At 28.4% G+C, this 26,102-nt stretch overlaps 3 protein-coding genes across 3 annotated transcripts; 1 reads left to right on the top strand and 2 right to left on the bottom strand.

The window, feature by feature from the left end:
- Positions 1-1,215: 1,215 nt before the first annotated feature.
- Positions 1,216-5,321, bottom strand: LOC149513822 (WAT1-related protein At1g25270-like). The gene is made up of 8 exons (XM_089748126.1): positions 5,179-5,321; positions 5,013-5,075; positions 4,809-4,925; positions 4,492-4,735; positions 4,248-4,403; positions 3,837-3,988; positions 3,521-3,744; positions 1,216-1,355 (listed from the first exon to the last, which is right to left on the bottom strand). Exons 1-8 carry the CDS (start codon positions 5,319-5,321, stop codon positions 1,216-1,218), a joined length of 1,239 nt encoding a protein of 412 aa, XP_089604252.1.
- A 7,566-nt stretch (positions 5,322-12,887) lies between these two features.
- Positions 12,888-13,301, top strand: LOC149513823 (S-protein homolog 1-like). Its single transcript, XM_089748127.1, has one exon. The coding sequence runs from the start codon at positions 12,888-12,890 to the stop codon at positions 13,299-13,301; it is 414 nt and encodes a 137-aa protein (XP_089604253.1).
- Positions 13,302-19,084: 5,783 nt separating this feature from the next.
- On the bottom strand, positions 19,085-23,192 carry LOC111301011 (WAT1-related protein At1g25270-like). Its single transcript, XM_022896537.2, has 8 exons — positions 23,050-23,192; positions 22,884-22,946; positions 22,680-22,796; positions 22,363-22,606; positions 22,119-22,274; positions 21,707-21,858; positions 21,391-21,614; positions 19,085-19,224 (listed from the first exon to the last, which is right to left on the bottom strand). Exons 1-8 carry the CDS (start codon positions 23,190-23,192, stop codon positions 19,085-19,087), a joined length of 1,239 nt encoding a protein of 412 aa, XP_022752272.2.
- Between the last annotated feature and the right edge of the window lie 2,910 nt (positions 23,193-26,102).

Genomic DNA, 26,102 nt, shown 5'->3' on the forward strand with positions numbered 1-26,102 from the left:
ATAGACACTTCATAAAATTGAAAAATAATAAAATTTAAAGAAAAAATTTTCACTGAACACTTCGAAACTTTTCTTTGAATACTTCCAAAGATGGAAAAAAAAGATAAAAAAACTTTTTTTTCCTAAAACACCATAAAATTGATAAATTTATTAATAATTATTTTATATATTATAAATAGACACCTTTAGAAAAATTATGGATCCGCCATTAAAACCTACATTCTCACTTTAGAAATTTGTGCCACATAAATTCACATGGCAACATCCTAAGTAAATCTATTTAAAGGTCAAGCTATACGCCTAAATCCAAAAACTCGTTCAATTTTTTAGAGGGTTTGAACAAAAAATAAAAACTCTTTAAACAAGTTTAAATATAATTTTTAAACCCATTTAAATTCTAAATCAGGTCTTGGACAAAAAAATTTTAAGCCCAAGCCCACTCGATCCAACCGTAATTTACATATATATAAGTTTTTTATTTTTATATAAATGTGAATTATATATTAATTCACGTATTTATAAAATTTAAAAATAAAAATTATATATATTTTTTATTAAACTTAATTTTTACTTTTATATAATATTTATTTTAATTTATATATATGAATTAAATATAATCCCATTAAATTTAATTGAATTATATATTTTTAATATTTTAGTATATAAATTAAGTTTAATGGGTGCATTCAAAATTTTTTTTTTTAATTTGAATCAGGCTTGAAAAAATTTTAAAGCCTAAAATTTCAAATTGGGTCGGACTTAAACAAACATATAAGATATTAAAATCAAATATGAACTCGGCCTAAACCCAATCCGACCCAATTCATTAATACCTCTAATCGTAAAATTGAACCAAAAAAAAAAAACTAACTAATGCTGAAAAACCCAATTCTACAAAGTTTCATGATTTTGAAGCGGTAAGAGTGAATTAGATTCAAGAATTCAATTTAACTAGCTTGTAACATGCACGATGCACAGTTAATTTTTTATTTTATAAACATACAAATATAAATAAATGATCATTATATAATAATATATAATATTTTATATAGGTGTAAAATCAATTGGTTTGATGTAGTTTTATAGCTTTAAGTATGATTAATATTTTAACAACCCAACCATTGAAATGCTCAATAGCTATTCTAGAAGCCATTTCATAACCCTCTGCAATCTGGATGGGATGAATCCCACATTCTAATAGCCACTCTGCCTGCTCTAAAAGTATCCAGCCATGACAACAACACCAATCGTCCCATCACCAATTTCATAATCTGGACTTCGGGATAGTTCAACCATCAATTGGGCAATTTGATTGTCAACATCGATTTGCTCCAATATCGTCGCTCCATCATTTGCTGACAACATCCAAAAAACAAGTCAGGAAACTTTGAACACGATCTAGTGTATGATTTCACTAAGAAATCAAAGTACAGAAATATAAATTTCAAGATGCGTTTTCCTCAAACATTAAGTCAGCAAAATTTTAACTAAACCAAAGTTTCCAATTGAAGACTATTAAGTTTAATAAAGAAACTATAAATCCTGAAATTACCAATAAAACCTACATTTATCTTCACAAATAGCTTATTCTAACTAACTTCTTCTTTCGAAGCTCCAAGCCAAATAGAACATTAATCAAAAATAATTTTTTAAAACCTAATCGAGTAACCAGGAACTTAATGATCAAGCAAAAATTAGAAAAAAAAAAAAACACAAAACAAAAGAGTTGGAAATGAGTTAACTGATGGTGACATCGCCGTCGGGGTTTTGGAAAATTATCTACGCATAATCTTAAGTTGTTAAAAGAATACAAACCAAAAAGATAACAGAAAATTAGTAGAATATAACCAATGTGTTGTTAAGTTTTGAAAGATTGATACTTCTAACCCTAGATTTTTTAAAATGAGAAAGAGAAAAAGGCATTTAAAGGCGAAATCAAGAATTTTTCTCATTAGAGTAATGGCAATGATGGAATTGATTTGAGTTGCTATGGTGAGTAGCTGATTTAGGCAAACAATCATCAAAACTTTAAAAATTAAAAGAAAAAAAAAAAGCAAATAAGCTTCGACAGATTAACCAAACATACCTGAAAAGAAGATTTACGACAAGAAATAATGGAAATCGGAGAGGTCGTTGGCACATGAAGCAGATGCAGGTGCTGAATAAAAAGCGATGGTGGCACAAATAGAAGAAACAAAGGCGAAAAATTCTTGGGTGGAGACACCGAATTTGCAAATTGAGTAGTGTTCATTGATTTTTCTTTTTTTTAAACAATTTGTTTTTTGGATTTTTTTTTTTTTTTTTGCTTTTTAAAAGAATGGCTCCTAGTATTTTTATGGCTTTGCCTTTTTAGTGGAAAAAATAAAGATTATCAACAGTGAGGGTGACAGTTATTATTAAATGTTTAGACGATACTTTTCGTTTTTTATTTTTTTTAAGTCAAGATTATTTTTTAATAATAAAATTATTTTTGTTTATTATTCTTATAAAAGGTAAAAAAAATTAATCAAATGAATATCATTTAAGTACAACTAATAAAAATTATTTACTAAATATTATTTTGATTCTTAACTTTTATTAAAATGAAAAATAATTTTTCACTATTTTTTTTTACAAAATAAAAATAAAAGAGTTATAAAATAAACTCTTTTTCTGAAGATGCTCTGCAGTCTAACCGTGGGTTTGAGGCTGATTTCATTTACTTTGCTTAGAAAGTTATGAAAATATTACGTAGATAAATTCACGTTTGTCCGTCATAAACAATACGAGAGTTCACTTAAAAATAATATGACGAGAAGTTCTAACATTAGGTTTGGGTTCAAAAATAAAGAAAAGATTTTTTTCATGTTTCAAAATTATTGAATTTAAAGTTTATAAATGTATTAAATCCATAGGTTTATTTCAATTTTGAGAGAGTTTGAATAAAAAATTAAAACTTGTTAAATAGATTTAGGAACAATTTTAAGTCCGTTTAAATTTTAAGCTGAACTTTAGACAAAAAATTTAAAACTTGAACTTAGTTCGACCTAGTCCAAATTTATATATATACATTTTTTATTTTTTTGTATATGTGAATTATATATAAATTAATTCATATATATATAAATTAAAATAAGATTTATATATATTTTATTAATTTTAACTTTTATATAATTTTTATTTTTAATTTATATAAATACATGAATTGAATATAATTCTATTAAACTTAATTTAAGCATATTTTTTTAATTTTTTATTATATAAATTGAGTTTAATGGGATTTATTTTTTTAATTTAGATTAGGCTTGAAAAAATTTTAAAGCCCAAAATTTTGAGTAAAATTGAGCTTGACAAACATATAAACTATATGATTAATATTTGTTTAAATTATTTTTATTTTTAATTTATTTTTATAATTTAAAATTATTAAATTTCAATCGAATGTATTGTTTGCCTTTGGATAGAACAATGTCTAATTCAACTTGTACACACACTCATCACTTATTTATAGGCTTGACATCAAGATCTATCTACTTAGCACCCTTAAGATCAAGATCTTCTTCACTTAACTGTATCTCAACGCGCTCAAGATCAGGATGATCTCTTCTTAATTGTGTCTCAACACTCTCGATATCAGGATCATCTCTTCTTGATTGTACTTGAACAGTCTGAATTGCAAGATCATCTCTTCTCGACTGTGTCTCAGCACTCTTCCCCCACAACGTGGCATATGTTCCAATAATAATTAGTAATCCACCTATAACGCTGTTAATTTTGAACAAAAAAACACCCCAAAATTAGTGGAATATATGATAATGTTATTTGATCAAAAAAGTTGAAAGAAAGTTATTAGATACCTCCCTAGGTGAATCTCCTCGTGTAGTAAAGTAGGGCCCATGAGTGCTGTAAAGATGAGGGCTAAAGGAGAAGTCGCGAAGACAAAAACTGGTCCTTGTTGTCGTGCGCAGCATGTTGCAAGCATTACTGACAATCCAGATGCAAGGATGCCCTATCCATTTTATTAAATGAAAGAATAAATTTAGCGGTAAAAAAAATCATTTACTTTTAACTTCTAAAACTTGTTTGTAAACTAAAGCTTAGTATTTCTATCTCTTTTTGTTTTCTCCTCCTAACCCTATCACTGTAGTTAAAAGTTTTTTCTTATTTCAAATATAAGATATAAAAGCATATTAAGAAATGTAATAGATAATTTTATATATCTACAAAATTAAGAAAAAAATAACAAAATAAAATTAGTAAGTAATTACCGAGTAAGTTATGGCGCTAGCATCCTGCGCCAAGTACCAAGCAGACCAATCCCTCTCTATAGAGATAGCATATATAGTGGAGAGTACAGTGCTACTACTACACATAAACAATAAAGAAGAGAAAACTGGGTAGGAGTATGTCCTGCTCATCATCGTCTAGTTAAAACAAAGGGAAAAAACTAATTGTTAATAATTTATATTTTATTTTAATATAGTTTATATTAAAATTCAAATATATGCATACCAATATGGTAAGAAAGATCGCAAAACAAACACAACTGCTGAAAGCTAACATGATCCCATATACTGGCCTTTGCACTTGGGTTAAAGCTGCTATCCCATGATGCTGTAATAAATCCACAGAAGTGGACCATAGATGGATGTTTGGTCCACTGTAGAAGCTAATAATCATGGCACCTGTGATGCTAATGACGGTGCCAATCAACTTAAACTTACCAGGCCAAGTGGCTAAAGTGAAAGTCTCCATCCTAAGAAAACAAGTAAATATCCTTAGATCCAAACTTTGCATTTTTTTTTTTTTTTTTTCAAAATTTCCAATACCTGAAAACGATTGCCAGCATGTAAGTGACGGCAAGAGATAGATTTGAAATTGCTGCCAAGTATGTCACAGAAGCAAAAGCAAAGCTGGCTGCAAATATATTCTGCCCTAGTGCTCCCCTTGATTCCACGAAACAAAATTTAAATTAATCAATAGATAATTAGGTTTTAAATAGAAAATTAAATTTTAAAAAATAAAGTGCATACCCAAAAACTCCAGCTAAGATGCCTAAACCAGCTATCCTCCATGTCAATGCGGGCCTTGTACTCCTGCAAAAAATTTTTTTTTTTTAAATTCATACGCAAATTATGAATCAATATATTATTTATTTCACATTTAAAAAACATATAAATTTAGTTTTTAAAAACGTACCTGTCAACTATCAATGCAAAGGGGAGTATACATATTGTGGCGACGATGAATTGATATACCACCAAAATTCGTAAACTAAAACCGACGTTATAAGACACCTTGTATAAGATATTAACCCCAACGCCAATGACTTGTGTTAACATCATGCCAAGAATCCAAAAAAACAACCTTGTGTTCATGGTGCTGGAACTAATCATAACGACGTTAGTCTTAAATTGTAAAAAATAATATATTATATTTTTTAGAATCATGCAGTAGACATCATGCCCGGGAAAGCTATTATATTTTTAGAAAAATATCATCACCTAAATATTATTACAGAATCACTACTCAGATTCTCTAAAATATCATTATTAAATCCTTATTATATACATGAATAATATATCAACCATGAATTTAAACATGAGATATTAAATTAAAATAAGAATGAGAATGTAAACAATAAAAGAATTAACAATACATAAAATTAAACTTGTAATTGAATTTAAACAATCATAAATAAATTATAAAATATAATTAAAATCAAACACACATAAAAATAAATAAACTTTATTAAAAACATATTTTATATTTTATATTTTAAAAATTTACTTATCACAATATTCTAAATAAAGAAAGTTACTACTTTATTTTTATTATTATATTCATATCAAGATTAAAAGAAATATATGAGATCCATTACTATGGTCCCACGTCATCCCTTTTTACTGCCTAAATGGTGTTAGTATTCCATTTTAAACCAATCCATTAAAAATGCAAAGAAGAAATAAAGAAAGCCACAATGGTCCCCTCGCCATGGCCTTTGTTTCTTCTTCATATGTGGCTTTCTTTTTTTGACACTATTTCTTTATAATGAAAGAACACAAGCAACCTACATGCAGCAAGCAACGCCTCATACAATGACTACAAACCAAGAAGAGAAAACAGTGACACCATCAAGGTCTCCCAAGTACACCCATTACCACCCTACCTTCCTTGAGACACTACCTACATATGACATCTTTTCTATTTCATTTAAAAAAAAAAAAAAAAACCAATCGATATGAAACAGTTAAGAGACACTCAGCTTTGATAACAAGGACAACAAGAACCGAAACTAGATGGCACAAACTAGTAAAACAAATCAACATGGCGTAAGCTTTCCTACAAGTAGATGCATGGAAAATAAACCATAAGCAAGGGACATGTTGAAACTTTAAGTCTCTTTAAACACATAAGGCAGCAAACATATGAATGATGGAGCTTTAAGACATGCAGCTTGAAACTTCATGGCTTGTACCAGAACCCACACGTGAAACTAAGAGCTGGAAAAGAAAGAAAAATTCAAAGTTTTAGACATTTCTTCACCCTCTAACAACTTACCTCCTTACTTTAGAAACCACCTTCGGTTAAAGCCTTCTTTCCACGTCAAAATGGGATGGACTGTATACATAAAAACATCCAAACCGTGACTGCTTATGGAAGCTAAGCAGCACGGTTTGGCGGCAGCTTTCCAGGTCTCTCTTTTTTCTTTTTTTCTTTTCAACTCATACTAACCAAAGGATGACCATGAAAGATGGAAGAGAAAAGGATTTGGCAAGACTTTATGGGATGAAGCCGATTGCTGCAGCTGCCATTGGAAGAGACAGGGAGCATTCGGCCAAACCAAAAAATCAGAACTTCATCTCTTTTGCAAGAACAAAATAAAACAGAAACATAAATCAAACACAGCTTGAAACTTTATCAACAAATAGCAAACACAAAACATACAAGGAACACATGAAAAAAACTTTGTAGAGCAGATTATGGGGAGTGCAAGATGGCATGAAAATAAAGAATAGAAGTAGGAAATAAGCGCCCTTAAATGGCTGCTCACCTTTGCAACCTTACTATTTTCTCTTGGTTTCTCTCCCTTCTTTTTTTCGCTCCTTTTTTTTTTTTTCAGAAGCTTCCTCCCCCCTTTTTTTTTTAGCTCTCTCCTCCTCTCTTGCCCTGCTCCAGCAACTTCCACCTCTCTTTTTGTTCGGCAGACCCAAGGAATGCCAAATTTTCATCTTACTCAATGAGGGCCCATTAACGGGAAGCCGCGTGCGGAAGGAGTTATAGGCCCATTTCAGCCTTCCATGCAGCATACACTCCATGCATTAATTGGAAACGTCAATTCCTTTACCATTTCTTCCTTAATAGAAATAAGTTCAATGGACGAATAATTATTACGATTTGCATACCATATAAGATTAAATTGTTATCGTAAAAGAAATAAAATTTTTAAATTGTTAAAAAGGAAGTTAAAAATACAATTTTAATCTTGATTTTAAGTTTATTTTTCAACTTTTATTTTTAACAAATGAGGTAGGCTCAAATGCCAATCTCATTTTTATCTTTCATCACAAGTCACAGCTGCCGATAGGATTTGACTCAGCACATATCTTACCTAGCTCATCAGTAACTTAATTTTTGGAGATGCTCTTGGTTTGGAAAAAAAATTTATAAGAAATTTTATAAGTAAACTTTATAAAACTTTTAGTTAAAAATAAGTAAATCAAAATTAAAATAATAAATAATAAATTAAAATATTTCGTCACATAAATCAATAATGTAAAATTTTAAAAAAAATTAATAAATTATCTGCATGAACTCTTTAATCCCAATTATTACCCAAATAATGAATGCATTTACGAAACTAAACAGCAATAACAAATTACAAAAATCATTGTATTATCATTAAACCTAAAGAATTAAACTATAACTACAATTAATAAGAACAAGCATAGGAAAATTATAAGAATTTTCTTGCGGGAAAACATTCTAAAAATGAAGTTGATTGTTCAAGCAAATGGGTATCCCAAAATAGAAAATTTCTGGCCAAATAGAAAGTGCAAGGTTTCAATAATTATAAAATATTCTGCCCATGAAGGATCTACGTTGTAAAGTCTTCATTATATTGTAAGGACATCAACAAAGTCACATCAAGTCCTACATCACAATTTATTTAAAAAAAAAAAAACAAAGAAACTAATTGTAGAAAGTCAAATTAGGATGGAGTTCATTATTGGAAATTTCTTTAAAATTTCGAATTAGAGTTCACTTTAATTGGCAAGTATTTTTAGGTCTTTCTTAGGATTACGTTAGTAACAATTACGTTTTCTCTAATTTTGGATATAGTTTTTAACTTAGAATATGGTGCTGGCTGAGGGCACACGCAATGGTGCATTAAGCTAGCTCTTATGATTAAAAAGCCTGAATATCATTAACTGAGCTTAAGGGATGTGATATAAAATTAATTTGCAAATTACCCTTCTTGTCTTGAAAGTTTGAAAAATTAAGTGTAAATTAATAGGCAGTTAAACAAAAAAGATTCCAGCTTCAATCTTATTAATTACAAAAAATTCACCCTTAATTTTAAAAATTCAAGTGATGTTTATAGGTTTAATTGGTGCTTAAATTCAGAATTTAAGATGAAGTTATCATAGGTCGATTAGGATAATTATTTTCTTTATCATTACTATTAATATGCATTAAAATAAAAAGATATGCTCTTCTGTAACGTGCCATCAAAGATAGTAGCATTAATATGTATTAAAATATTCTTTTGAAGATTTTTGATCCCAATTAACAAAGATTTTGTAAAACGTAATCTACAAATATTCATAAATAGTAAACAATTAATTGACTACTACTAAAAATATAAATAAATAGCTCAGCTCAAACAGAAAGAAAATAGAGAAAATTAAAAACTAAAGAGGAAGTAGAAATTACTAAAATTACATGCACATTAAAGAAAACCCAATGCATTACCTTAAGTACCTGTGAATAAATGAACACGTGAATTTCGCATCACATACTCAACAAAGTAAGTGGCAATGTGGCATGGTCAGGAATTTGTATAAGTGGCATTAATATTAAAATATTATTTTTTTTGTTTATATTTTTTTATTTGATATAACACTGACAAAATTAAATAGAGAAAAATATCACACAATATAATATAAATTTTAAATGAATATATATATTTTCTTACAATTTATCCATAATAAAAATTTATTTCAATGATTTCTTATTCTACATAAAACTTTTTTCTCAACTTTTCTATCGTGCCGATTAAAATGTTAAAAAATAATAGAAGAAGGATAATAAAATATATTTTTTAATTTTTTTATAGTGAGATTAAATTTGTACTATCAAATAATTAATTATCTATGAAATAATTATTATATCAAGTACATCAAACCAATAATAATTTATAAATTAGATCAGACTCGTCATGAGAAAAATCACACTTAATTAGTGTGATGACAACAAAGTGATGAAGAAAGAATTTTAATAAGAAATAAACAAAAAGTTAAAATTAAAATAAAACTAAAAATGTTATCAATGAAAAGGTAAATCGAAATACATGTTAAAAATTTTTTCGAACTCAATTGTTAATGTTTTGAAAATTTCTTTTAAAAAATTATTAATTACTGCAACAAAGCAAAGCAACTTGAGTAATATTTCACAAACTCTATTATATTGGACATTGTTGCTTCCCTTAGAAAACTTTGGAATGCTTTTGTTACGGAATTAACCATCAAGTTCCCTCGGTTTGAGAAAAAAAATTATGTAGTTCCCCATGTGTAAATACTAAACTTAGCAATGATAAGGTAAGCTCTATCGATTGAGTTTTTCAACCATCGAAAGAAGTTATATAGGTTGGGTATCTCAACCAATATAGAAAGCTTTATAATTTTGAGTATCTCAATCAAGAAAGCTCTGCAGGTTAAGTTTTTCGTCAAGGAAAGAAGTTTTATAGGTTAAGTATCAACCAATAAAGAAAGCTTTATAGGTTGGACTAAGTTAAATGTTAAATGTGAAAGTCTAAGCATTTTGAATTAGCAAGATATTGAACTTGAAAATTTTAGCCTTTAAGAAATTTTCAGACTTCGATTAGGTTCTACAAGTTAGTAAGCTTAAAAGGCTTGAACCATATAAAAAGTTTAGCCTTTGGCGAAAGTTGAAAGTGAAAGCAAATAGACATTCTTCCATTTATTAGAAAGCATTTGTCAAGAAAGGCTAAGATATCTACTAGTTTATATAAGTCATGTTGAAAATGAATCTTAACACAATGTTAAAGCATCTGTAGATTGCATTGCTGAGGCACTAGAGTCCCCTTTGTGATGTATAATGCTGAAAACTTTGAGTTCACTGCAGAGAAAATGAAAAAAAAAATTGTAAAAGCATTTAGGAAGTTTATGCAATATCTTTTAGAATTTAGCTCAAAGTGGTGGAAAAGGCCACAGTTAGGTCTTTAGTGATAAAAAAGTAATTTCATATATATAAAAGACTAAAAATTTCATTTATGACCTTACTTTTTGGAAGCTACTATCAGTGATCGTGGTGTGAAGCTTTCTTCACTAAAATTTCTTTTCTGCTCTAAGTTGGTTAAAGAACCAAAGTGAACAAAATTTTATTGCCTGTTGTTTTCATGGTCTTTTACATGACACCTAGTCATTTTCCAAAACGTGTTGTGTATTTCTTTCTTTGAAATTTTCCAAACACTGCTGGGTCAATTTGACTAGATTGCTTGAAGAAAATTTGTATTTATCCGGTTTTCATGCTTTAATAATTTTTACTTGTATGAAATATTCACTATCCCAGCTTGGGTGCTGTCTCTATTGCTGTTAGTTAACAAAATGATTGTTGAATACAGGAGCATTACTTTGTTATGCTTTGCTGGGGCTATCAGGGTTCTTTGTTACATCCTGTGATTGAAGAGTGCGTAATGATTTGGCTCAGCCTTGTCGAGAATTATACCTCTGTTGCTGTCAGCGGGGTATAACTCTACTTGTAAACTTCGATGGACGTTGTTGAATTATACTGTCAGTTTGATATTTTAGCATTCATCATTAGTTTTGCTAAAACTTTGTCAACTTCATGTCGTTGATATACTAAAGGAGAATGCTTAAATCACTTAAACAGGGAAACTGCTGCGATTTATCACCGTCGACCTTATCTTCTCTTTCTCTTCCTTGGACCCCTCTTCTGCCAAATTTTGTCTCATGATTGGTATAGTAGAGTTCATTTCATGTTTATCTCTATGGTTACACCTTATATGTCTATATATGCTTATGTGCAAACCTGCAGCCAACACATGCACAAATACGTGGAAAGGAAGTGGCAATTTGCATCAAATTTTGTTCATGTAATGTTCAAAACCTTGCATGTCTTATACTATGTTTCATCTCTTTAGTCAATTACCCAATAATGTGCAATATGCAATTTACTAATTCAATGTGGAGGAAATGGTGGGTTTCCTTCAATCTGAAAGGAAAATCTACGCTCAAACTGTCAATTGTCATATATTTGGAGGCATCAAATAATTTTTTTAATCCTCCCCTCTTTCCCTCTTTTCTCTTTACTGATATGAAATGTGTCAATTATTTGTCCATTTATTCAACACAAAGAGTAACATTAGCAATCCTTCCTAAGGTAGCAAATTGTTGTTCTTTAACACAAAAAAGAACTCCACTTTAACCCTTTCACTGTTTTTTTTTTTTTTTTTTTTACATTAACATCCTCTACCTATGCTCAAATCAATATTTTATTTATTTATCCTCCTAAGGTTTACTGTGCTGCTGTATACATGTTTTCAAATTGGAGCATTAAAGATAGCTCAAACCGATGATGTCTTTGGATGTTCTGTCACGTAGCTATTACTGTATCTCTGATTAATCGGCACTCACCTTTTCCTTCTTCTCTTTGAGACTTGTCACATTATGCATCTTTGTTTTGCTTTCCTTTTTCCTTTTGGTCTTGTTATTTATTTATCATGTGCCATCTGCACATTTTAGAAGAGTCTACCCTGAGTTGCACTTCAAGTTTGAAAATTATATTGGCTTCATTTTTGCTCATTGTATTATTGACCTAATTCTAAACCTTCCACTTCTCTTCCTCCTTCCCTTTCCAGTTCTCCTTTCATCGGTTAATCCTTGTGTTATTGGGGTGCCATTGTTATCGCTGCTGACACCGGACTGGGTTAATGGGGAAACAGAATATAACTTCAAATGGTCTGAAAAAAGTTTTACTAGGATCTGATTTACTTTAGAGCAGGTTGCATTTGCTTCTTATTTATTTGAGATACTAGGCTATTGAAGTATGATTATATTTGTTAAATGTCAAAAGTATGATTATGTCATGCTTGTGATTTTGATTATGATTATGATTATGATTCTAAGTTTAAATGTCAAAAGAGATAAGCATAAACTTATTATAATGATTATATTTGTTATAAAGTTATGTAGTCTAGATTATAACTCAACTATTGTCAAATCATAGATTGCTGTTTTATCTATCTCTTAACCTCTATCTATGAAATCTATTGGCTAATAAAGTAAAATAATTAATAATAAAGTAATAAAGTAATAATTGTTAAAGTTTTAGAAATATTATATAATGCTGACGTAAGCAAATAAAAATATATTAATATAATGACTCAAATCAAAATATAAGAATTTATTTGGATACAATAAAATATTAAAAGTTTTTTAATAAATTTATGATATTTCGAAGATAAGAACTAATTTATTCACAATGTTAATTTCCATATATGACTTAATTCACTTTGCAAAATATACTCTATCCAAAATATACTCTAATATGAGCTAATACTTGCATCAAGAATTAATTCTTCAACTATAAAATGAAGAAGTAACAAGAAACTCTAACATAAAAACAGCAAAGAAATCAGAGAAATGGGCATTTCCAACAAATTCATGGCCATCCTACTTGTAGTAGCCATTGCCTTAAGCCAAATCAGTCTTGCTCATGCCGGAAAGAGATATTATGTTCACATCATCAATGGGTTGAGCGACAACGAATTGACTATACATTGCCAATCCAAAGATGACGATTTAGGTGTGCACCTAATCCAAATGTCCAAAGAATGGTATTGGACATTTGAGGCTAACTTTGGGGGAACGACACTTTTTTGGTGCAACATGAGTTGGGCAAATCACCATGGACGTTTCGATGTATATTGGGTCAATCGCGAATTGCTTGATAAGTGTGATTTCAAGGAGTGTTTTTGGAAAGCAGAAGATGATGGGTTATATCTAAAGAACAACAAAGACAATTCATGGATTCTGATCTATAATTGGGATTCTTGATTCTGTTTTTCGTTATTTTGTATGATCTTTCTTAACATTCACTTTTATTAATAAAAAAAATGAATGAAGAGAATAAAGCTATTTATTTTATAGTACATGCTATTTTATTTTCTCTTTAGGTTTCTAATAGGTTTTATTTTTTTTCTTTAAACAAAAAAAAAAAAAGGTTGTGTTCTTCTAACAGCAAGCAAATTCATGCATATTGTGTCGGTAATAATATTATCTTTTAAAAAAATAGGAATCCCTTAGTAAAAGATTAAAAAAAACAACAATGAAAACAAAATAAGCATTAATAAGAATCGAATACACAAAAAAGCATCAAATGTTTTATCTTAAAATCGTATATCCAATCTAATACCTAATAATTAATATAAATATATAAAAGATAAAAGTTTTATCTCTTTTTGAAATCTAAATTGTCTAAATTAGTGCTTTTTATATTTCTTTAACTATTATATTAGCTTTCTTTTTTTAATATTTTTTTTGTTGATAATTAGTTTAAAGATAATTGGGAATATATGGGAAAAGTCTTTCACCAGTGGTGTCACTATAATAAAAGTTGATTTCACTTTTGGTTGGTACTATATGTCATGTAAGAAACTATATGAAATTGATGGAAAATTTCATTATTATTCCTGCTAGGTTAATGCTCCTAATCCAACTCCAAGGTAATTTGTATTTATATTTTTTATATTTGATACATAAAAAATTTATTATTCCATAATGATAATAAAAGTATTTTAAATTATTATATTATATTATAATTGTATGATTTTGTATTTTTTTAGGTACAAGTTGAATATTGAGGCATATGATAATTCTAAAAAAGGCGATATTCGTACAGTTCAATACAAAAGCTAAGAATTTAATTAATAGAGATATCGATGATCTTTATGAAATATTTGCTAAGATATTGAGTTAAAAAATATTTTAATATTATTTAATATTCAAATTAATCGAATGACATATTTATACTTATGATTTAGGAAACTGGAGATTATAAAATCCAAGAGATATTTGAAGATCTCTGAGATAAAATTTGAGTGTTCAAGACGAGAGCAACCAAATATAATCTTGAGACAAGTAGTATCAAACTTATAGTGAATAAGAAGTATGATTATGATTCTAAGTTTAAATGTCAAAAGAGATAAGCATAAACTTATTATACTGATTATATTTGTTATAAAGTTATATAGTCTAGATTATAACTCAACTGTTGTCAAATCATAGATTGCTGTTTTATCTATCTCTTCACCTCTATCTATGAAATCTATTGGCTAATAAAGTAAAATAACACCTACTTCAAATATAACAAGAAATACTTAGAGAAAGAATTTCTGTATCTTTGCTTCAACAATAACTTATGAAAAAATCTCCCATGAAAAAAGTTTGTATTTTAGATTGATTTTAAATATGAAATTTTTAATTTCTTGAAATCGAAAATATTATTGTTTTTGTTTAGAGATTTTTTGGATTTAATAAATTATAGTTTGAGTTTTCTTTAGAACTGATGATAATTGCATAAATATATTCAATATGTAATTAATTTTTTTATTATATTGAAATATATAAATTTGAATAAAAATAATTATAGAAGTTATGAGTTGTTCATAAACTCCATAGCTTATATTATCATTTTAAATAATTTATATTTACATAAGATTTACTGATATGTGAATATATTTTTATGCATCATACGAATTTAAAACTAGTTAAAAATAAGTTTAATGGACTAATAATTATTACAATTTGCATACTACAAAAGATTAAATTGTCATCGTAAAGGCAATAAAATTTTTAAATTGTAAAAAGGAAGTTAAAAGTAGAATTTTAACCTTGATTTTAAGTTGAATTGTCAACTTTTATATTTAACAAAGGAGGTAGGCTGAAATGCCAATCTCATTTTCATCTCTTAACATAGTTGTTGATAGGATTTGACCCAGCACGTATCTTGCCTATTTCAGTGTCAATTTAATTTTTGGAGATGTTCTTCCTTTTGAAAAAAAAAATTTATAATAAATTTTATTAGTGAAATATATAAATTTTTTATTAAAAAGCCAAAGATTGCTAAAAAGTTTCATTATTAGCATTGAAAAAGGTCAAGAAAAGGTCAATAGTAAAGAAATTAAAAATCATGAAATTTGCATTTATTGTCTGTGTTTGTGTTGATATGGGCGAAAAGCCATCCCATTTCACTCGTTTTCTTTGCTAGCTTTGTAGTGTAGGTATAGTTTATGGCAAAGTCACCGCAAAGGTTGTTTTCAATGCACATGATTTTGTTTGTTCCGAATATGTTATCCATGTCTTTTTTTTCCATTGACTTCAAATATTTAGCCAGAAATGAATTAATAGACTATCTTCATATTACTTCCCATACACCAAAAAAAAAAAAAGAAAAAGCTTCTAAATTTATAAAAGCATGACAGCGCTTGAAAATGCTACCAAAAAAGTTACCAAATCTTTGTTTTTTTGTAGTGCAATGACCTATCATATTTTATTTTTTTTTATTACATTTATGTTCATATTTGCCCTTCATCAACAATACGAAGAGAAATTCGAGCATTAGGTTTCAGCTTTTATCTTTAATTAAGGTAATTTCGAATTCAATTCTCCAAATATAATATATTTAAATTTTATTTTAAAAAAAAATTACTTTGATCTAATTAAATTTTATATCAGCTTCATATCAACATCTTTCGTTAAATGATGTAAAAGTAATTTCCATTTTTTTTCTTTCCTGTAGCTAAAACGCAACAAAACTTATGGCAAATCTTATTGCATCACATTCAAAGCAATTTCTTTTGATTTCTTTTTTTTTTTAGCAAAATATATTTTTATTCTCAAAATCTTAAAACATATTTACTTAAATTCATATTCCTTCAAAAATCAAATTTTACACAATAATCAAATTCACTACAGTACATTCAAAGTCGCAGTTCACTTCTTTGTAAGTTTCATTATTATCATTTTTATCAAGTAAATAGAAAAAAAGGCAACCCCTTTTTTTTTCCTTTTTTTTTTCTTAATTTTCCTTTCTTCTATAATTTGGACTATGAAAATAGAATTTTGTTGGGACTTTGCCCATTTTAAGATGAACTAAGTTAGAAATTTTTTTTGGGTTTTTCAATTTTGTTCTTGATCATCGTTTGATGTGTTCTTAACATATTCTTTATTTTCTGTTGAGTTGCCTAGCAAATCTGATAGAATTAAAGTAGGATATCCGCTTTGTATTGCAGCTGGCTTTACCAACATGTTTCCTGCTCGGAGGTGTGGGTCCCTTAACTCCCCATTTAACTCCCCATTACACCCAAAGAAACAATGGAACTAGAGAAGTCGCGGAGTTGCAGTCCTGAAGTCAGTGAACGGAAACAACGCCCTTTTCTTCTTTCCATCCTATTCTCATATTGTTTTCGCCAACTTCGAGAGGGACATGGAATCCAACTAGATTAAAATACCTTTATTTAAGTATAAAATTTAAATCAGAATAAAGATTTTACACTATTTTAGTTAAAGAATAAACTCCAATAGATTTGGGTTCAAAAATATGGGATTTTTTTCTAAATTAAAGTATTTTTAAATTTTTAATTCCTAAAATAGATTGATTCTAATCTTATTTCTCAAATTAAGGTATTTAAGCTAAGTCAAATTCATGATTGAAACAATCTTAAAAAATTATTTTAAAAATAATATCAAATTAAAAAATAGTTAAAATATCATTATTTTAATATGTTTAAATATATTTTGGATTAAAATTAAATTTAAAAATATTTTTCCTTCTGCATATGTTAGAGTTTTTCCCTAAACTAAACTAAAGTACTTTGCAATCTTATTTCTTTAATTGGAATATTATTAAATTTTATTTTAAAAATTAGGTAATATTATCCGATTCTTCCATTTTTCAACTCATTAAAACTTTGATAAATCTATGATTATATATATATATATATGTATCTCTTTTTTTTTTTTTCCAACTAAATGGAAATTACTTAAAAAAAAGAAATTTAATACAACATGATTTCTGAAATAACAATTCCCTCCACTTAAAATTATCTAATTTCTGAAATGATCAACTCACAAATATAGAATCAATGCCTCGTGATGCTACCAGCTTTTGAAAATTGCTACCATGCTACCAGCTTGTGAAATATTTTTCATGATGCCAAAACCTAAGGAGATTCAGAAGTTTCTTCAATCATAAATTGCTAGTCAACGTATCCATCACTGCAGTTTTTTATAATGATTTCAGGGTTTCCAACTCCAAGCAAAATCCAGACTTGTAAAATATGCAATATCCAAGCAACTCTATAGAACAAACTTCAGTCATGAATAGGCTCAATCAACACAATTTAAATTAATAAAACCTGCTTATTCATGGGTAGTCCTTCAAAAAAATTAAAAAGAATCTTCTTGATATTTTGACAGAAATCCAATCTTAAAAAAAAAAGTTGTTCAATTCTGTCATCTTTAACGAAGCAAGATCATTTACAATATACATGTTGTGATTAACATGTGAACACATGATTGTGAAATATATCAGTTGCGGTTCCATTTTTAGTGGGAGGATGTCCATAGACACTTCATAAAATTGAAAAATAATAAAATTTAAAGAAAAAATTTTCACTGAACACTTCGAAACTTTTCTTTGAATACTTCCAAAGATGGAAAAAAAAGATAAAAAAACTTTTTTTTCCTAAAACACCATAAAATTGATAAATTTATTAATAATTATTTTATATATTATAAATAGACACCTTTAGAAAAATTATGGATCCGCCATTAAAACCTACATTCTCACTTTAGAAATTTGTGCCACATAAATTCACATGGCAACATCCTAAGTAAATCTATTTAAAGGTCAAGCTATACGCCTAAATCCAAAAACTCGTTCAATTTTTTAGAGGGTTTGAACAAAAAATAAAAACTCTTTAAACAAGTTTAAATATAATTTTTAAACCCATTTAAATTCTAAATCAGGTCTTGGACAAAAAAATTTTAAGCCCAAGCCCACTCGATCCAACCGTAATTTACATATATATAAGTTTTTTATTTTTATATAAATGTGAATTATATATTAATTCACGTATTTATAAAATTTAAAAATAAAAATTATATATATTTTTTATTAAACTTAATTTTTACTTTTATATAATATTTATTTTAATTTATATATATGAATTAAATATAATCCCATTAAATTTAATTGAATTATATATTTTTAATATTTTAGTATATAAATTAAGTTTAATGGGTGCGTTCAAAATTTTTTTTTTTAATTTGAATCAGGCTTGAAAAAATTTTAAAGCCTAAAATTTCAAATTGGGTCGGACTTAAACAAACATATAAGATATTAAAATCAAATATGAACTCAGCCTAAACCCAATCCGACCCAACTCATTAATACCTCTAATCGTAAAATTCAACCAAAAAAAAAAAACTAACTAATGCTGAAAAACCCAATTCTACAAAGTTTCATGATTTTGAAACGGTAAGAGTGAATTAGATTCAAGAATTCAATTTAACTAGCTTGTAACATGCGCGATGCACAGTTACTTTTTTATTTTATAAACATACAAATATAAATAAATGATCATTATATAATAATATATAATATTTTATATAGGTGTAAAATCAATTGGTTTGATGTAGTTTTATAGCTTTAAGTATGATTAATATTTTAACAACCCAACCATTGAAATGCTCAATAGCTATTCTAGAAGCCATTTCATAACCCTCTGCAATCTGGATGGGATGAATCCCACGTTCTAATAGCCACTCTGCCTGCTCTAAAAGTATCCAGCCATGACAACAACACCAATCGTCCCATCACCAATTTCATAATCTGGACTTCGGGATAGTTCAACCATCAATTTGGCAATTTGATTGTCAACATCGATTTGCTCCAATATCGTCGCTCCATCATTTGCTGACAACATCCAAAAAACAAGTCAGGAAACTTTGAACACGATCTAGTGTATGATTTCACTAAGAAATCAAAGTACAGAAATATAAATTTCAAGATGCGTTTTCCTCAAACATTAAGTCAGCAAAATTTTAACTAAACCAAAGTTTCCAATTGAAGACTATTAAGTTTAATAAAGAAACTATAAATCCTGAAATTACCAATAAAACCTACATTTATCTTCACAAATAGCTTATTCTAACTAACTTCTTCTTTCGAAGCTCCAAGCCAAATAGAACATTAATCAAAAATAATTTTTTAAAACCTAATCGAGTAACCAGGAACTTAATGATCAAGCAAAAATTAGAAAAAAAAAAAAAAAACACAAAACAAAAGAGTTGGAAATGAGTTAACTGATGGTGACATCGCCGTCGGGGTTTTGGAAAATTATCTACGCATAATCTTAAGTTGTTAAAAGAATACAAACCAAAAAGATAACAGAAAATTAGTAGAATATAACCAATGTGTTGTTAAGCTTTGAAAGATTGATACTTCTAACCCTAGATTTTTTAAAATGAGAAAGAGAAAAAGGCATTTAAAGGCGAAATCAAGAATTTTTCTCATTAGAGTAATGGCAATGATGGAATTGATTTGAGTTGCTATGGTGAGTAGCTGATTTAGGCAAACAATCATCAAAACTTTAAAAATTAAAAGAAAAAAAAAGCAAATAAGCTTCGACAGATTAACCAAACATACCTGAAAAGAAGATTTACGACAAGAAATAATGGAAATCGGAGAGGTCACTGGCACATGAAGCAGATGCAGAAGCTGAATAAAAAGCGATGGTGGCACAAATAGAAGAAACAAAGGCGAAAAATTCTTGGGTGGAGACACCAAATTTGCAAATTGAGTAGTGTTCATTGATTTTTCTTTTTTTTAAACAATTTGTTTTTTGGATTTTTTTTTTTTTTTTTGCTTTTTAAAAGAATGGCTCCTAGTATTTTTATGGCTTTGCCTTTTTAGTGGAAAAAATAAAGATTATCAACAGTGAGGGTGACAGTTATTATTAAATGTTTAGACGATACTTTTCGTTTTTTATTTTTTTTAAGTCAAGATTATTTTTTAATAATAAAATTATTTTTGTTTATTATTCTTATAAAAGGTAAAAAAAATTAATCAAATGAATATCATTTAAGTACAACTAATAAAAATTATTTACTAAATATTATTTTGATTCTTAACTTTTATTAAAATGAAAAATAATTTTTCACTATTTTTTTTTACAAAATAAAAAGAAAAGAGTTATAAAATAAACTCTTTTCCTGAAGATGCTCTGCAGTCTAACCGTGGGTTTGAGGCTGATTTCATTTACTTTGCTTAGAAAGTTATGAAAATATTACGTAGATAAATTCACGTTTGTCCGTCATAAACAATACGAGAGTTCACTTAAAAATAATATGACGAGAAGTTCTAACATTAGGTTTGGGTTCAAAAATAAAGAAAAGATTTTTTTCATGTTTCAAAATTATTGAATTTAAAGTTTATAAATGTATTAAATCCATAGGTTTATTTCAATTTTGAGAGAGTTTGAATAAAAAATTAAAACTTGTTAAATAGATTTAGGAACAATTTTAAGTCCGTTTAAATTTTAAGCTGAACTTTAGACAAAAAATTTAAAACTTGAACTTAGTTCGACCTAGTCCAAATTTATATATATACATTTTTTATTTTTATGTATATGTGAATTATATATAAATTAATTCATATATATATAAATTAATATAAGATTTATATATATTTTATTAATTTTAACTTTTATATAATTTTTATTTTTAATTTATATAAATACATGAATTGAATATAATTCTATTAAACTTAATTTAAGCATATTTTTTTAATTTTTTATTATATAAATTGAGTTTAATGGGATTTATTTTTTTAATTTAGATTAGGCTTGAAAAAATTTTAAAGCCCAAAATTTTGAGTAAAATTGAGCTTGACAAACATATAAACTATATGATTAATATTAATTTAAATTATTTTTATTTTTAATTTATTTTTATAATTTAAAATTATTAAATTTCAATCGAATGTATTGTTTGCCTTTGGATAGAAAAATGTCTAATTCAACTTGTACACACACTCATCACTTATTTATAGGCTTGACATCAAGATCTATCTACTTAGCACCCTCAAGATCAAGATCTTCTTCACTTAACTGTATCTCAACGTGCTCAAGATCAGGATGATCTCTTCTTAATTGTGTCTCAACACTCTCGATATCAGGATCATCTCTTCTTGATTGTACTTGAACAGTCTGAATTGCAAGATCATCTCTTCTCGACTGTGTCTCAGCACTCTTCCCCCACAACGTGGCATATGTTCCAATAATAATTAGTAATCCACCTATAACGCTGTTAATTTTGAACAAAAAAACACCCCAAAATTAGTGGAATATATGATAATGTTATTTGATCAAAAAAGTTGAAAGAAAGTTATTAGATACCTCCCTAGGTGAATCTCCTCGTGTAGTAAAGTAGGGCCCATGAGTGCTGTAAAGATGAGGGCTAAAGGAGAAGTCGCGAAGACAAAAACTGGTCCTTGTTGTCGTGCGCAGCATGTTGCAAGCATTACTGACAATCCAGATGCAAGGATGCCCTATCCATTTTATTAAATGAAAGAATAAATTTAGCGGTACAAAAAAATCATTTACTTTTAACTTCTAAAACTTGTTTGTAAACTAAAGCTTAGTATTTCTATCTCTTTTTGTTTTCTCCTCCTAACCCTATCACTGTAGTTAAAAGTTTTTTCTTATTTCAAATATAAGATATAAAAGCATATTAAGAAATGTAATAGATAATTTTATATATCTACAAAATTAAGAAAAAAAAAACAAAATAAAATTAGTAAGTAATTACCGAGTAAGTTATGGCGCTAGCATCCTGCGCCAAGTACCAAGCAGACCAATCCCTCTCTATAGAGATAGCATATATAGTGGAGAGTACAGTGCTACTACTACACATAAACAATAAAGAAGAGAAAACTGGGTAGGAGTATGTCCTGCTCATCATCGTCTAGTTAAAACAAAGGGAAAAAACTAATTGTTAATAATTTATATTTTATTTTAATATAGTTTATATTAAAATTCAAATATATGCATACCAATATGGTAAGAAAGATCGCAAAACAAACACAACTGCTGAAAGCTAACATGATCCCATATACTGGCCTTTGCACTTGGGTTAAAGCTGCTATCCCATGATGCTGTAATAAATCCACAGAAGTGGACCATAGATGGATGTTTGGTCCACTGTAGAAGCTAATAATCATGGCACCTGTGATGCTAATGACGGTGCCAATCAACTTAAACTTACCAGGCCAAGTGGCTAAAGTGAAAGTCTCCATCCTAAGAAAACAAGTAAATATCCTTAGATCCAAACTTTGCTTTTTTTTTTTTTTTTTTTCAAAATTTCCAATACCTGAAAACGATTGCCAGCATGTAAGTGACGGCAAGAGATAGATTTGAAATTGCTGCCAAGTATGTCACAGAAGCAAAAGCAAAGCTGGCTGCAAATATATTCTGCCCTAGTGCTCCCCTTGATTCCACGAAACAAAATTTAAATTAATCAATAGATAATTAGGTTTTAAATAGAAAATTAAATTTTAAAAAATAAAGTGCATACCCAAAAACTCCAGCTAAGATGCCTAAACCAGCTATCCTCCATGTCAATGCGGGCCTTGTACTCCTGCAAAAAAATTTTTTTTTTTAAATTCATACGCAAATTATGAATCAATATATTATTTATTTCACATTTAAAAAACATATAAATTTAGTTTTTAAAAACGTACCTGTCAACTATCAATGCAAAGGGGAGTATACATATTGTGGCGACGATGAATTGATATACCACCAAAATTCGTAAACTAAAACCGACGTTATAAGACACCTTGTATAAGATATTAACCCCAACGCCAATGACTTGTGTTAACATCATGCCAAGAATCCAAAAAAACAACCTTGTGTTCATGGTGCTGGAACTAATCATAACGACGTTAGTCTTAAATTGTAAAAAATAATATATTATATTTTTTAGAATCATGCAGTAGACATCATGCCCGGGAAAGCTATTATATTTTTAGAAAAATATCATCACCTAAATATTATTACAGAATCACTACTCAGATTCTCTAAAATATCATTATTAAATCCTTATTATATACATGAATAATATATCAACCATGAATTTAAACATGAGATATTAAATTAAAATAAGAATGAGAATGTAAACAATAAAAGAATTAACAATACATAAAATTAAACTTGTAATTGAATTTAAACAATCATAAATAAATTATAAAATATAATTAAAATCAAACACACATAAAAATAAATAAACTTTATTAAAAACATATTTTATATTTTATATTTTAAAAATTTACTTATCACAATATTCTAAATAAAGAAAGTTACTACTTTATTTTTATTATTATATTCATATCAAGATTAAAAGAAATATATGAGATCCATTACTATGGTCCCACGTCATCCCTTTTTACTGCCTAAATGGTGTTAGTATTCCATTTTAAACCAATCCATTAAAAATGCAAAGAAGAAATAAAGAAAGCCACAATGGTCCCCTCGCCATGGCCTTTGTTTCTTCTTCATATGTGGCTTTCTTTTTTTGACACTATTTCTTTATAATGAAAGAACACAAGCAACCTACATGCAGCAAGCAACGCCTCATACAATGACTACAAACCAAGAAGAGAAAACAGTGACACCATCAAGGTCTCCCAAGTACACCCATTACCACCCTACCTTCCTTGAGACACTACCTACATATGACATCTTTTCTATTTCATTTAAAAAAAAAAAAAAAAAACCAATCGATATGAAACAGTTAAGAGACACTCAGCTTTGATAACAAGGACAACAAGAACCGAAACTAGATGGCACAAACTAGTAAAACAAATCAACATGGCGTAAGCTTTCCTACAAGTAGATGCATGGAAAATAAACCATAAGCAAGGGACATGTTGAAACTTTAAGTCTCTTTAAACACATAAGGCAGCAAACATATGAATGATGGAGCTTTAAGACATGCAGCTTGAAACTTCATGGCTTGTACCAGAACCCACACGTGAAACTAAGAGCTGGAAAAGAAAGAAAAATTCAAAGTTTTAGACATTTCTTCACCCTCTAACAACTTACCTCCTTACTTTAGAAACCACCTTCGGTTAAAGCCTTCTTTCCACGTCAAAATGGGATGGACTGTATACATAAAAACATCCAAACCGTGACTGCTTATGGAAGCTAAGCAGCACGGTTTGGCGGCAGCTTTCCAGGTCTCTCTTTTTTCTTTTTTTCTTTTCAACTCATACTAACCAAAGGATGACCATGAAAGATGGAAGAGAAAAGGATTTGGCAAGACTTTATGGGATGAAGCCGATTGCTGCAGCTGCCATTGGAAGAGACAGGGAGCATTCGGCCAAACCAAAAAATCAGAACTTCATCTCTTTTGCAAGAACAAAATAAAACAGAAACATAAATCAAACACAGCTTGAAACTTTATCAACAAATAGCAAACACAAAACATACAAGGAACACATGAAAAAAACTTTGTAGAGCAGATTATGGGGAGTGCAAGATGGCATGAAAATAAAGAATAGAAGTAGGAAATAAGCGCCCTTAAATGGCTGCTCACCTTTGCAACCTTACTATTTTCTCTTGGTTTCTCTCCCTTCTTTTTTTCGCTCCTTTTTTTTTTTTTCAGAAGCTTCCTCCCCCCTTTTTTTTTTAGCTCTCTCCTCCTCTCTTGCCCTGCTCCAGCAACTTCCACCTCTCTTTTTGTTCGGCAGACCCAAGGAATGCCAAATTTTCATCTTACTCAATGAGGGCCCATTAACGGGAAGCCGCGTGCGGAAGGAGTTATAGGCCCATTTCAGCCTTCCATGCAGCATACACTCCATGCATTAATTGGAAACGTCAATTCCTTTACCATTTCTTCCTTAATAGAAATAAGTTCAATGGACGAATAATTATTACGATTTGCATACCATATAAGATTAAATTGTTATCGTAAAAGAAATAAAATTTTTAAATTGTTAAAAAGGAAGTTAAAAATACAATTTTAATCTTGATTTTAAGTTTATTTTTCAACTTTTATTTTTAACAAATGAGGTAGGCTCAAATGCCAATCTCATTTTTATCTTTCATCACAAGTCACAGCTGCCGATAGGATTTGACTCAGCACATATCTTACCTAGCTCATCAGTAACTTAATTTTTGGAGATGCTCTTGGTTTGGAAAAAAAATTTATAAGAAATTTTATAAGTAAACTTTATAAAACTTTTAGTTAAAAATAAGTAAATCAAAATTAAAATAATAAATAATAAATTAAAATATTTCGTCACATAAATCAATAATGTAAAATTTTAAAAAAAATTAATAAATTATCTGCATGAACTCTTTAATCCCAATTATTACCCAAATAATGAATGCATTTACGAAACTAAACAGCAATAACAAATTACAAAAATCATTGTATTATCATTAAACCTAAAGAATTAAACTATAACTACAATTAATAAGAACAAGCATAGGAAAATTATAAGAATTTTCTTGCGGGAAAACATTCTAAAAATGAAGTTGATTGTTCAAGCAAATGGGTATCCCAAAATAGAAAATTTCTGGCCAAATAGAAAGTGCAAGGTTTCAATAATTATAAAATATTCTGCCCATGAAGGATCTACGTTGTAAAGTCTTCATTATATTGTAAGGACATCAACAAAGTCACATCAAGTCCTACATCACAATTTATTTAAAAAAAAAAAAACAAAGAAACTAATTGTAGAAAGTCAAATTAGGATGGAGTTCATTATTGGAAATTTCTTTAAAATTT

The sequence above is a fragment of the Durio zibethinus genome, chromosome 18, assembly GCF_047325235.1.
Source record: "Durio zibethinus cultivar Kanyao isolate XHJ-2024 chromosome 18, ASM4732523v1, whole genome shotgun sequence".
In the NCBI taxonomy this organism is placed as follows: domain Eukaryota; kingdom Viridiplantae; phylum Streptophyta; class Magnoliopsida; order Malvales; family Malvaceae; genus Durio; species Durio zibethinus.

Coding starts and splice junctions, on each gene's coding strand:
- LOC149513822 (XM_089748126.1), bottom strand. CDS start 5,321: ATGTTAACACAAGTCATTGGCGTTGGGGTTAATATCTTATACAAGGTG. Junction 4,404..4,491: donor CGATCTTTCTTACCATATTG/GTATGCATATAT, acceptor TGTTTTAACTAG/ACGATGATGAGCAGGACATA. Junction 3,745..3,836: donor GAGGAGATTCACCTAGGGAG/GTATCTAATAAC, acceptor CAAAATTAACAG/CGTTATAGGTGGATTACTAA.
- LOC149513823 (XM_089748127.1), top strand. CDS start 12,888: ATGGGCATTTCCAACAAATTCATGGCCATCCTACTTGTAGTAGCCATT.
- LOC111301011 (XM_022896537.2), bottom strand. CDS start 23,192: ATGTTAACACAAGTCATTGGCGTTGGGGTTAATATCTTATACAAGGTG. Junction 22,947..23,049: donor TTTGCATTGATAGTTGACAG/GTACGTTTTTAA, acceptor ATTTTTTTGCAG/GAGTACAAGGCCCGCATTGA. Junction 21,615..21,706: donor GAGGAGATTCACCTAGGGAG/GTATCTAATAAC, acceptor CAAAATTAACAG/CGTTATAGGTGGATTACTAA.